The sequence below is a fragment of the Atractosteus spatula genome, chromosome 28 (genome assembly GCF_055471065.1).
Source record: "Atractosteus spatula isolate fAtrSpa1 chromosome 28, fAtrSpa1.hap1, whole genome shotgun sequence".
NCBI lineage: Eukaryota > Metazoa > Chordata > Actinopteri > Semionotiformes > Lepisosteidae > Atractosteus > Atractosteus spatula.
The window spans coordinates 9,715,026-9,728,869 of record NC_142733.1 but is presented as its reverse complement, the minus strand read 5'-3'; the positions used below and the strand labels follow the sequence as shown (position 1 = coordinate 9,728,869).

General features: G+C 46.8%; 1 protein-coding gene across 1 annotated transcript in view; it reads right to left on the bottom strand.

Annotated features, from left to right (window-relative positions):
* Window positions 1-13,844, bottom strand: part of adamts10 (ADAM metallopeptidase with thrombospondin type 1 motif, 10) — a 47,597-nt gene that overhangs the window by 13,036 nt on the left and 20,717 nt on the right. The window contains exons 12-16 of the mRNA XM_088907931.1: window positions 13,270-13,415; window positions 11,912-11,975; window positions 11,447-11,549; window positions 7,437-7,570; window positions 6,427-6,550 (exon numbers count right to left, since the gene is read on the bottom strand). Of these exons, the coding sequence (XP_088764057.1) occupies window positions 6,427-6,550; window positions 7,437-7,570; window positions 11,447-11,549; window positions 11,912-11,975; window positions 13,270-13,415 (571 nt within the window). The remainder of the gene's footprint in view (window positions 1-6,426; window positions 6,551-7,436; window positions 7,571-11,446; window positions 11,550-11,911; window positions 11,976-13,269; window positions 13,416-13,844) is intronic.

Below are 13,844 nucleotides of genomic sequence, written 5' to 3'. Positions count from 1 at the left end.
CACGCAGACACTTTGGATTCAAAACAATCTGACAAGAAACACATTTCCTTTAATGCACTTCTGATAACACGACAATCAGTGTCTTGCAATTAAAAAAATAACGATGCAGTTTGCTGAGCGCAGCTCCTCTCAAGTTGCTAGCACTTTCTCTTTTCACTGAAACTCCTCTGCAATTTGCACTATCCCAGACTCTCGACCAGGCCTTCCGCCAGATAATACCGTGCTGCCCGCCAGCACGAGGCTGTAAAGGAGTAGTGCATAAATGAATATTTATTTCATGTTCGAGCTGCTGGAAGAGGAGAGGTCTCTTGGCGGCTCACCCGTGCCCAGTGCAGGAGCTGATACAATGGAGAAACCAAACATGTGCGGCTCTGGCAAAGAAAGAAAGTTGCTGTTAACAATCAAGAGCTGTAAATAAAGTCCTGGGGGAGAGCGAATGCTGCAGGCAGCCCTGCCAAAGGTTTTTACAGCCCTGGAGTGACCCCAACGCACTGCCAGAGCTCTATATAAAAGTGGGGCACCGAGGAGAGGGAAACAGTCTTCCTTTGCCCCAGCCAGCACACCCTCCAGTCCTCCGTCCTCGTGGGGAGGCCAGGCTGGGGGAATCGACCACATGAGGTGAGGGGTGAAAGCATGAGAGAACGCACATTCTATTCACTCTTTCCTCTCCGGCTGGGCTGAACCTTCCCCAGGACACGCACGGGGAGCAGGCTGGCCCAGCGACACCCCGAGCTGCAGAGATCAACCACCGCTCCTCCCCCTGGACTGCAAGTGGCTGAAAATAACTCCAGCGGCAGCTGAGGAGCCGCTCTCTCTGGCCCGGGTGTGGCTCCGAGGCTTTCTGGGGGTGTTTTCGGCGCAGAGCAGAAGCTTGGAATAGCCTCGTCCACGCAGCCAGGCAACACCTCCACCTGCGGGCCACCTGACTCCGCCAGCTCAGGATGGATGATTTCAACGGGAGGGCCCGTCTGCATGTGAGCGGCACATGCTTGTTACTAAGCTGGGCGTCTTGAAAAACCATCTCCTTACCTGTGTTTGAACTGTATCAGCGCAGAAGATAGGTTACGAGTTACGGAAGTCGGTAATAGTTAAGTTAGTATCCAATGATGCTGCCTCTGTGACGCCTACTCCGTGACGGGCTATAACGAGTGAGTAGAAATCACAAACAGGCGAATCAAAGTGGGAGCAGTCTGGCACTTCCACGGTATACCTGGGCTCCGCCTGATCCAGAACACAACAGGCGACCGACACCTACAGTACGCGGTTCCCAATGGATGAACAAGCTTTGCCGCCGATTGGACGGGGCTTGTTGCGTACCGATCCTGACTGCGCTGCGAAGGAGCTTTAGCGTCACACCTCTGAAGAGGAGGGTTATATAGCAGAACTGAAAACTGAAACGTCTCGACTGGAGGAAAGACTTGAAAACACAAGACCCTTAAAAGGCTCTCGAGAGTTGAAATGACGTAGCAAATAGCAAATGTATAGCAGGTTTAAGTAAGAAAGCCCAATGTACAATATGCAAGTTCAACTGAGGTACATACTGAAAAGAAGGAGGTCATGCATAAATCTTTCCTTTCCTTCCAGAGAATGACTGTAGCACACGATCGGAAAATTAGAATAAACTTGTAGGCACAGAGACATCGCAGTCAAAGCAAGTTAAGGCGTAGATGTACTGTATGTAGGATGGGAAATCCACACAAGCACCATACTCATTTCCCACAGCCAAGTTTGAAAAGACTGTTACCACAAGCTTCAGTCTTTCAATGCCTCTAGGGGGATGTCTGTACCGGTCCGATGTTTCCCAGCCGGGCCTGTCATGCTGAAGACCAGCGTCCCTGAGCCGAGCTGCCAGCTCCAGAGCCCAGGCCGATCCAAACTACACGCTGCTCCAATGCAAAGGCATACAGCAGCTTCCCAGGCCCCCATACAATCTCAACTACATCTGTAGGAACCAAAGTCAAAAACTGATATACAGGACTGATAGGGTCTAATATTCGCTAGGGTTAGTGCAGAGATCTTATCATATTTCAAGTTTTAAAAATCTAAGGTTTTAAAAGAAACACTGCACCGTAATGGAAAGGGCAATAAAACCATCAGGCAGCCTGTACACTCGTCTCCAGCCTGTCATTCCCCACGCTGCTGACACAGAACCTGGAGCGTTCGGTACAATACTAAAACAAGACCACGCTGAGGAGCGAAGACTAGGTCAGTGGGTACTTGGGCAGGGGGCAGGGAGAGGCTCGGTCACTAGCTAGATCCTTGTCTGTTGCTCCGCTAATTTGAAAGATGTGGTTAACAACCTCAGCTCGGTCTCAGCCCGCTCTGCTCTTCCTCCATACAAGACCCAGTCAGCCAGAACAAGTGGCGAATAAGCGAATTCACGAATGTTAGACTTGCAGATGTCGAGACCCTCCTGGATTGCATTGGCAGCATCTGTTGTTTTCAATTTAAAGGGCCCCTCTAGTGAGAAACAATATATGATTATTTCACTAAAAAATGCACACCCAAAAAAACATCTGCCATCATGCAAGTCTCCTCTTCTCGCTGTCAAGGGAATTTATGATGTACACATCTTGAAGAGCATCTCTAATGATTCTCAAATGTGTGGATAATATTCAGTCACGTTGTAGGAAAATATGGTCATGATTCCATCCACTGCAAGAAACATTAATGATTTTATTATTATGGAGACAAGATGTTCTAACCAAATAGTACATTCATGAACCCCTAAAAACATAAGAATTGTTACAAATGGGAGGGGGCCACCCTGTTCGATAGACCCCCTGAACAGACAAGCCAGGTTAAGTGCCATCAGGCGATACCAGATATCAGACGATAGCAGACCATAGCCTGTAAGTATCATTGAAACCTTACAGGAACTGGAAGCAGTATTTTACAGCTTTCATTACAGGTAGCGAAAGCTAAATAAATAACAGTGTGCTGTTCATTAGTTTATTTTCAAATCGTAGTTTTTCTAACCTTTTCTTGATTTTTCTTTTTGCCAAATCTTCCACTAACAGAATGTTCATTTCTTCTAATTAGCAGTTTGCTTACAGTTATTCTTCTTAATGAAAGGATATGTCAACCTTCTCTCAAACCCTAAGGGAAATAAGGATGATTTTATTTTTATCCTGCTCTGGTCTAGGAAGAATGGAGATACGTTGAGCCACGTTGTGTCTGCTTAAGTCTGTCATTTCATACCGCTGGAAGTGGCTCTTTCATTTTGCTTGCTTTCAGCTCAACAGTGTATTTAAAGACCAGAGTGAGGTTTACTACAGCCTGTACAGATTTGTGAAATAGATAAACCAGCTGTGAATCCTTCTTCTTACTCTGTGACTTTCAGTACAGTTTTTTGCTTACTGCACAAGATTGTACTGAGATAGTGAAGTCATAATTGCTATTTTTCTTGTATACACAAGCAATCTGGATTTGAGATGAAAAGATTAATATGAAGCAAAAGTACAGAATGTCACCTTTTATTTCTGGGTATTTACTCCATATATGTTTTAACATTTTAGAATAATACCCCACTTTTTTTGGAGGTGTAAGTATTGAGAAAAAATACAATTTAAGTAAATTAAAGTAGGATAAAACTTAATATTTTGTTGCAAATCCTTTTTACACAATAACTGCATCAAGCCTGTGACCTGCTGACACCACCAGCCTTGTGCTTTGTTCTTTTCAGATGCTTTGCCAAGCCTGTGCTGCTGACATTTTCAGTTGTTGTTTGTTTGGGGGGGGTTTCTGACTTCAGTCTCCTTTGCAGCAAGTGAAATACATGTTTGATGGCATTGAAATCAGGAGTTTGACTTGTCCAGTCTAAGACTTTCCACTGTTTTCCCCCTGATGAACTCCTAGGTTGCGTTGGCAGTGTGTTTTGGGTCATTGTCTTGCTGTGTGATGAAGACCTGGCCAGTGTGTCTTGAGGCATTTTCTTGTAGAAAAGATGTTTCTGTACACTTCTCAAGTCATTCTGCTGCTACGATCATCAGTTACATCATCAATAAAGATGAGTGGGCCAGTTCAATAGGCAACCCTGCATGTCCAAGACCTGACACTACCCTCCACCCCGCTTCACAGAGAGCACCACTCATTTCTCCTGACTCTTCTCATTCTTTTTGAACCATAGTCCCTATTCAAGAGACATAAGCCTCACATTTTTATGTGGAACCCTTGTGCTTCACCTTTTACATGCAGCAAATTCTGGGATGCAATTACTCTAACAAAACAACACTCTATATACTGTATAAGCTACATGCAGAGATGTCCTGTGAGGAATCCTAAACAACTGTTTCTTCTCTCCTGTAATCAAATCTCTCCAGTAAAAACCAAAGAGCAATGGTGTTTCATATATCATAGCATAAACAGAAGTCTTCTCCTATTGTTTTATTACTGCAATTTTTACAGCATTAACACATAACAAAAGGGAGCTCTCCATCTTTCAGTCCCTCTCTAATGAAAAATAAAACATTTCCATTAAATCAGACACTTGCCTAGCTAGCCGTAGTATCCTGTGAAGGATGCAGTCAGTAAAGGCATCAAAAAGTATGAAACACCGTGGACTGCATGCAAAAATAGATTCGGGAGCAGAGAACCAGTGATTGGATAATTGAACAGAATTCAGTCACAGGGAAACCTAAGGAGGTAGGAATGGAAGTTTTCCTGACAAGAATCCAGGAATTTCACACCAACCAGATCGTTTTCAAAAACCCAAGCGACTGTGCTGAAAGGCACAGAAGCAAAGAATAAATCCTAAAAATTCACAAAGGTTTAAAACAAACATGTGGTCCTTTAGGCCTTCCATTTCTATTTTTTTAATTCAAAACATCACTGAAGTGAAAAAGGATGTGTTTTTTTGTGGGGAATCCAGCCGCCGTGTCAGTGTGTGTGAAAGGCGTGTGTGTGGCTAGCCCTGCTGGGACGACCTCTGCTGATATTAGTCCGACCACATTTGTCATAACAAATCTGGTTCTGAAAAAAGTGAAGTCAAGCCACAGGAACAGGCACTTGACAAATACAAAGCCAAGCATTCACAGCAAGAATAAAAAGAAAGGAGGGTGATCAACCTAAGGCAAAAAGGACATGGATTAACCAGGAGAGAGCTGTGCTCCTCAGACACTTCCCCAGGGCGATGGAGTGCTGTAGCCTCTTTCAGGCACCAGGGGCAGTAGCTTGTGAAGTGGTGCTGTGCCATGTGATCCACCTGACATCAGCTAGCATGCGGTCTGGTCTAGCCATGTGGGATAACAGGCCTTGATCGCATTCATGCCTAAGTAATTATTTTTTGTGACACCTTTTTACAGGATATAGAGATTGCATTGCAGTGTGCATGCATCAGTGTGGTATTTTATAGACATACAATCACAGCTGCCCTGCAGCGCTGGGGTCAATTCCTGGGTGCTGTCTGTGTGGAGTTTGTATTTTTGTGTGCAAACAGCAGGGGGAAACATGAATGATTCCCTGGAAATAAGTGTGCTTTCTTTGGTAAAAAAAAAGGGAGAAAGAGAGGAAACCAGAGGTGTGAGGTGTTGTTTTCCTGGTTCATGCATTTACTTCAGCGTTCATCCAGTGGGGGGCTGTACCCCGTTTCACAGGGGAGCCCTCCCAGCCAGCTCTCCATCACCAGCCCTCACCAGCAGGAACGGGCATGGTGTCAAGCAGCCAGCTTCTTTCAGAAAACACATGTTCTGGTTTAGTAACGGAAGACTAATCCAAACAGGATGAGATAGAGGCCCCCCGAAGTGAGACCGGACTGCTGCAAAAAACAACCAGACTAAGTAAGGGTGACACGGGCCCTGGAAATAAGTCCTGACAGCAGGCCTTTAACCCTTCTAAGGGGTCACTGTGTGCGTCTTACAATCCCACAGCAGTTCTTGGGAGGGTTCACCACTGTAAATGTGAATTGTGACCTGTGGGTGTTGTTTTTTCACGTTTATCTGCTCTTTCCCACATGCTTTCTCATACTCTCGCAGGTTTAACCACAACCACACATGAAATCGCACTCCTGCGCCCGGCAGCGGTGCTTTACCCCACTAACCTCGAGCACACACACCCCCTCCTCCGCCCCCGGAGGTTCAAAGTGTTCCTGGCTTCGCAGCTGCGAAAGGAGCCTGCGTTTCTACCAGCCCACCGGAAATGGGAAATTTGGCTGAATGTGTGCAAGGATGTAGCCTCCAGCTAGCCGGCCTCAGCTGCAACATCACCACCACGCTTGAGAAAACGTTCAAAGCAGTTAAAATGAGCACGGACGGCACTGAGCAACTTCTGCGTCGTGCAATTGTTATTTCATTATTTCCTTTCTGCGTTCTCCTTTAGCTCAGGGATGTCCCAGCTCGGCTCTTTTCAAGACGGGGCTGTATTGAGGGTTTCGTCTAGTTCTTTCCATTCTGAATCTGATGAGAAAAAGCACACAGCTGTCCCAGGTACCTCCTTCTGGCAGGGAGTCGTTGAAGACGCCCTCTACGACCTCGCAGCGGCTGCCATCGCCCCCACAGATCCGGCAGCGGTCCTCCTTGGCGTCCGAGCCCAGAATGCGGTCGCAGCCCACGTGCTGCTGGGACAGAGGGTCACGGGGTCAAAGGTCAGACAAACAGCATCCTTCCACGAGGGCGCACCCCGCTGAGGAATAACATTCGCTTGTAGGAAATAAAGGAAGGGGTTTTGCACTCTGTGTTTCTTTATCGGCAGCCTGTGCATGTTTTTCCCAGGCAAAATGTTTTGCAAATGTGCAGCCCATTACCCTTGATAATGAGCAACTTCACGCTTAACAGGGTGTTTTTAAGATCTAGCAGCCCTGTGGGTGTATGTGGGTATATGTATCTTTTTTACCTGTCTGCAGGGCCTGTGTTTTGAGTGCTTAACCCCCCACCAAATTAAACCCTACTGTCCGGAACAAAACAGCATGGACAGCCTCAATCATCCTGATGCTCTTTGCTGTCCCCAGACCCGCCTATTTAGAAGCACCGTTAAGTAAAAGAGCAAAAGACAAGCCCTTACAGACTCCAGGGGGCACAGCTGGTGAGACAGGCAGCTCTAGTCCACTGCAGCTGCCCACACCTAGGTCACCTCTCCCTAGGCAGACGTCAGCCACTGACGGACTAGACAATTAAGTGGGCAAACGCTGTACCTCCTTAAACCCGTCCCATGTTCCCTGTTGAACTAGTGATTTATCATGCTCAGACAGGGGCACCATTTCCATTTAAATTGTCTCCATGTGTCTCTGTCTGTGCCCTGTGACAGGCTGGCATCCCGCCCAGGGTGCATGCCCGTCTCGTGCCCAGCGCTTCTGGGATCAGCCTGGAGGAATAAGCGGCTATCTGGTAAAGGACGGAAGGATGCCAACACACAATGAGAACAGAGGCCAGGCTCGCCCCAGGCCCCAGGCCCCGACCCCGGGCGTCTGATCCACCCCGAGCTGCAGGCACGGCACGACGCACCTTGCACTCGCCATTAACGCAGACGTCCAGAGAGTCCTCGCGGCAGGGCGTGCCGTCCACGACAGCCGGAGCGCGCTCTGTGTAGAAGTTGTAGCCCTCAGCTAGGCAGTTCAGGGAGCAGGACTTCACACCCCCTGTGGACAGGAAGAGTCATAAACAGGAGCCCGCGACCACAGGGGTCATATTCCGGGAGGGACCTATGCAAACTGGACCTCCTTCTCAATTAAAACCAGGACACGTGCACATAAGATCAGGCACGAAAGTAAACTCCAGACCTTAGCACGATATTTGTGCAAAGAAATGCACTGTAAAGTGTTTTCTGAAATTGATTCAGATTTTTTTTTGTTCCATCTTATCTGACGTACACTTGTCGGCTGAGAGATCAAAGAGGAAAAAAACCCAGGTCGTTCTTAAGTGCCAGCAACTACAATCTGAAACTGCTTTGCAGAAGAAAATAAAACTCTCTCTTGCTAGGCAGTGCATGTAAAGCGCTTAAAGAGAATTCAATTACACTAAAGTGCTTCCCTCAATTACAAGGTAACATTGTCAGTTTAGCAAATCTTTTTGATGGTCATGCGTTGTTCTTAATGGTGCCCTTTTAGATGTGAAATGCTGTGACTGTGCTCCACCAGCTGCAGAACAGCTGCATGCCAAGGCAGAGCTGAGGGTCCAGGAAGATCGAGCGATTTTGGATGGCTGGCTGCAAGCAGGCAGCTGAAAGTGATTATACCACACCCCCCCACCCCCCATCCCCATCGCCCCACACCTGGGACTGATCAGCGTTTTGGCTCCTGACAGGTTTTAAGCATTTGGCAGAAGTGCCATTGGGGGTCAGGAGATCAAAACCCAAAAAAAAGGTGGCAGGAACAGTGCAGCCCTCAGCAAATTCCCAGGGAATCTGGAATGCAATAATCCAGCGCAGCCTGGTGCAAACTGAGTGAAAAGATAGGGGCATTGAGAGCACAGTCGCAAGCATGCTCACAGGTGTCCACACCCTCAGCGCTCATTAAACTCCACATCAGAGCGCGGCACAGGCTTTCCGTTTTCTGTTTTTAAGTCTCCTATTTTTTAAAGTATCTTATCTTTTTTCAGCCCAAAAACGTCACAGTGCTTTAAAACAGCAGTGCGCAGAAATGCTGTCTTGTTCAACAATTATTGTTTACACATGTACAGTACAAATATGGGCACGCGTGCGTGAGCGGTTGTCTGTACAGGGTATGTGCAGATGAGCAAAGGATTTGCACCAGGCGGTTGCATCCTGTCTGTTTCCTTTACTCGTGCCATTTGAAACTTGCCACTCCTCTCACCTGGCTCCCCAGATCCACATGTGGTTTGTCGTCTTAAAAAAAAATCCATCAAAAGCAGATTGGTTGAAATTTCAAGAAGGTGCATGCCTTCTAGCTAATGAAACTAGAATGTACACTGTTGGTGCTCCTAAACTGAGATCTTGATGCTGTATTTCAGCACTTAGCATAAACATTAAGAAAACATTTTATTTTGCTTTTTCCATAAAACCTTATAACACATCACTGCTCATGTTTGATTCATGGGAAATGAGAGAAGCCATATGAACAGCTGAATTACATTAGTACCTCCATAGGAAATTATTAACTACTTCATAATTTAAAGCAATTAAATACATTAAAACACCAAAGCATATTGTAAATCATTAGAGCATTTTCTGCACCTAAGAACTGAAACAAAAGTCACAGGACAGGAGTTAGAGGTACTGGCTGGTCTGTTTAACAAACTACAATACTTACTTATGAATGAGAACTAGTTCAGTGGCACTGAACCTGAAAAGCATTAAGGACAAAAAAACTGGACACGATTGATGGCTACAAAGTACTGATGGGATTTTATCAATGGATTAGCTTTCCTTTCACAATGTACATATCTACACCTTGGTTCAAAATCCCATGACCTCTCTAGCCCTCTCTAGGGTCATGTGAATGAGAGTTAAAATGCTAAGTCTCTAATCCTTCCTCTCAACTTGCATCAACACCACGTGGGCTTTTCCGAGTGTTCTGTAGGAAACACATCAAGAGGATTCAGTTGAGGTAGCCTGGGGAGGACGCCTCCAGGCCTCCTGCTGGAGGTGTACTGGGCACAGCCCACTGGGGAGAGTCCCCAGGGACAGACCCAGGGACAGACCCAGGGACAGACCCAGGGACAGACCCAGGGACAGACCCAGGACACGCTGGAGGGATTATGGCCTGGGAGCACCTGGGTGCCCCCCAGGAGGGTCTGGAGGCTGTTGCTAGGGAACAGGTCCTGCCTGGCTCAGCCTGTTACCACTACAATCCCCGCCAAGCGAGAGAACATAGAAAATGGTGCTTTTAACACAACAGGAACAGAAACAAGCACGACCATACACCTGAAGTAAGTTCAATAATAAAAACCACAAACCACTCGTACTGTAAATGCTTGTCTTAAAGACCCATACAACGAAAGACTTGGGAGGAATGTAAAGCAGAATATAAAGAGAATCAGACAAAACTCATTGAGATACAATAGAGCAGGGGGTCCCAGTGCTGGTCCTGGGGGAACCCCCGGTTTCCATTTCAGCCTGGTTCTTCATCACAGGCTAATTGATTTAAATTTTCCGTACAAGGCTAGAACTGGGATTTGACAGCTATCAGCCGTGTACCATTCCCAGTATCTGAATTGCCCTCCTTCAGGTACGACAGGTGAAAAATAACCAACAGGACCTCTTCGGGAAAAAAAAGGTGCTCATATTGGGTGTGTCTGACACAGCGTCATTCTCGCTTGTGTCTGTTCCTCACCAACACATCACCTCTTAAGAGCTGTTTAGGCATGAAAGTGCAAAGTCTTAAAAAAAAAAACAGGTAGAGGAGAGACTCCTTGAAAGTCTATATGCTGCAGTTGTTGAGTGACTTTACCAGAAATCATAAAAACAAACACCAGCTCTCAAAACCTTCATAAGGAGAAGGGACCTGCTGAACCAAACTACAAATCCCATGGTTCCGTGCTGCAACTGTACTACAGGCAGGTTGTCGGCCAACAGTGGGGATGAAGGAAGGCCAGCTGTATAGTTTACTGGAAAAAACTCAACAATTTGAACAGCTCATACCTTTAAAAAATAAATAAACGGTAAGAAATGCTGCATGCCTTTTTTATGAACTGTCCTTGGCTGTCTAAGCTTGCCGGCCCTGTGCTAGGTGTCTCAGCAGAGAGAATGCAGTGCTGCTGGGAGCTGTAATCTGGCCCTAACACACTGCAGACTGTGGCACAGCACATATTTGAACAGCTGTGAGGGATTTCCATTGTAAAATCAGCTGAGCTGATGAAAGGAGCACTTGTGGCCTGGAGTAGAAGGGCCCTCTGTAAGCCATTATGTTATTGGACTCCCAGATTAAAGGCAGTTATGTCGTCGAAAGTATTTATCTTTCCCGTCCAGCTCCTCGCTTGTCAAGAGAAGGAATTCTAGCCTGGGATTCTGGCGACACTTTCCAGGGCCGCAGATGGGAGCCAGACAGCCAGAGCTAACGTTTCCAGAACCCCCCAGCGCAGAACCTCATGGTGCGACACTGGGCATAGCCTTTAACTCGGAAAAACCCTCAACATTCGCCTCGTCCACTAACAGACTGCTTACAGAATCACGAGTGTCCTAATAACAAAGTCTAAGGATCAATATACTGTATCTCATGTTAGCAGGAGCATTTCAAGGAAATTAACATGACCAAATATGAATTAAAGAAAAGATATAATTTTAGCTGTGGGCAAACTGCCTATATCCTTATGAAAAAAGACCCAACGCCCTCATTTTCGTTCGTTTTCCGCATTGAGCTGCTGACAGATCAGCAATGGAAACTTTTTAATTACAGTGTCAGAATGACAAAGCTTGGTCTGTGAAGCACGACACCACAACACAACACAACATGGACACTATTCAAACGACCAGAGAAGCCAACAGCTACCAAGGAGCCTTAAAAGCTCGAGTCGATAGTGAATCTCTCGCACAGCCTCAGTGAAGAAACTCCACTCACCTCCCCGGTACGGTTTCCAGGTGTAAAACTTTCCTCTGAAAGGCACGCTGTCAAAATCTGCACACTGGCGCTCTCTGAAGTCCTGGGAGCCAGCAGGGCACTCCTGGACAATACAAGGCCGGAGTAAGGCTTGTGCATCGCAGTCCGGGCCATTTCCACAGGGAGGGCGAAGGGACAACCATGTGCAACAAGAGCTGCTGTGTGTCACACTGAGCAACACGCACTGTACAGCTGAGCCTCAAAGCACCAGCTCAGTAAACCAGGGAATGGACTTGCTTTTCAAGTTCAGTAAGTTCAGTAATGTATAAGCATTATGTAATGTCTACACTAGAATGCGGTGATTCCCTGATGACTGGACAGCAAACTGACTGCCTAAGTGTGCCCAGGGCCATTCTTCAACCTGACCTGCCATTGGACGAACTCGGGGGACACTGGCTAAACAAGACCTCCCGACACTTTACTTACATCAATATTGCAGGATCTGAAACGTTTCCTCTCTCCCAGACAGTACTTTCCACCGATGGTTGGCCTGTAACCAAACGCAAATCACATCTGAATACAATTTTATAATAAAGTCCAATCAAAGAACTATTCAGACTCAACAATGGGGTTGTTTTTCCATTCTTTTTTTCCGTTTTGTATCTCATCAGTGAAATGCCAGAATGGATTTCCTCCAGTTAAAAACAACCTATTTAAACAGGACAGAAGTCGTACAAACGTTTGGGTTTTCATTCTTCGGTGGAATGATCCACCAACAGCCTGCCGACTTTTAGAACCCACATCAGCCACTTGTTTACAGAGCTGACTCTCGATCAGTGGCTGATTTTCTACTCTTACGCATAGACAAGTTTTGGGATTTTAGTTTTAAGAGCCAAGCTAGGATGGCACAGTGGCACAGCGCTGGGGCCCCGGGTTTAATTCCTGGGGTGCTGTCTGTGTGGAGTTTGTTTGCTCTCCTTGTGTTTGCTTGGGTTTCCTCCAGGTGTGGACTCCTCCCACAGTCCAAAGGCATGCTGGTAGGTTAGGTGGTTTCTGGGACAGCTGGCCCTAGTATGAGTGGATGCGTGTCTGTGTGTCTGTCTGCCCTGCGATGGACTGGCGTCCTGTCCAGAGTGTACCCTGCCTTGCACCTGTTGCTTGCTGGGCTAGGCTCCGGCTCTCCTGTGAAACTGAACTGCATGAAGCCGATAGAAAATGCATGGAAGGATGGGTGACAAGACACTGGCTCTTATCTACTGTATTATCTATTACAGACATTAAATCAGGAGTTATTTTTCTCTTTGATTTTTGTCCTCCTGAATCAGAACCACACAATTTAAACTCACTAACAGCTGCAATCTTGTGTGACCATTGCGGTTCCGCGTGGGCCTGTGCCCTCCGCCGCTCCACCCCGCCGGTTCGTCCCGCAGCACCTGGGGCGCGAACCCGGGTCTCCGGCGTAACGCAGCTGGGAACCAGCTGAGTGAGCTAAAGGAGACCTCCCCCAGCCCAGGTGGCTGAGGTCCCTGCTACGCGCAGCCGCTGAGGAGAGAAGGTTCTCGGCACCTGTAAATCTGCTAGCTGGCGACAAAAGCAAAGTCACCCACCTACCCTGCACTGTCCTACAGACAAACACAAACTCAAAACACAAAACAGAATAGATTACGTTACAGAGCTACTTAAAAAGTAACTACTAAGCAGCTACTAATCGGTGTATGCATGTTGTGATTCCAGCACTGACGTCACCCACAAATAAACCTGTGTTGTGTCCAACTAAAACAACAGCTTTGCTGCCAGTGTGAGTTGAGTAAAAACACAGCAGTGATCTGTGAAGCTCCACCCACCTTGGGCTGTCACAGTGACGGACAGACGAGGAGACTCCACCCCCACATGTGCGGCTGCATTCTTCCCATGGCGACCAGAGGCCCCACCCACCATTGACGCCCTCTGGGCGGGTCCCGAAAGGCACACACTCCCTTTTATAGCACCACTGCAAGGAAAGAGCTCGTAGTTCATCCATGATCCTGCTTTTGGTACATAAACTGAACATATTAACAACTGGTCACTTCCATCTGACCTCATTTAAATCCGATCACAGTTAGAAATAATATAGTATACAGTCAGTGGCAGACAAAATTTTAAAGAAATGTGGGCCTACATGACATGTAAAGCAATCGCCTTTAACTAATAAAAAATGATCAATTCTGTTGATGCCCCCCTGAAGTTAAGATTTTGCAGGAGTGCTATCCTCATACCAGACTGGAGAGGGTTCACTTTTAAGTACTTCAATGACATTCTCATTGGTCATTAGACCCTACCCAGATGAATAAAACACACAATACCACTGTTTGCAGACTAAAGAGGAAGGATCTCAAAGCTTGCAGAATGAGCCAGAGCTTCTCACACAAAGGGGCTGAAT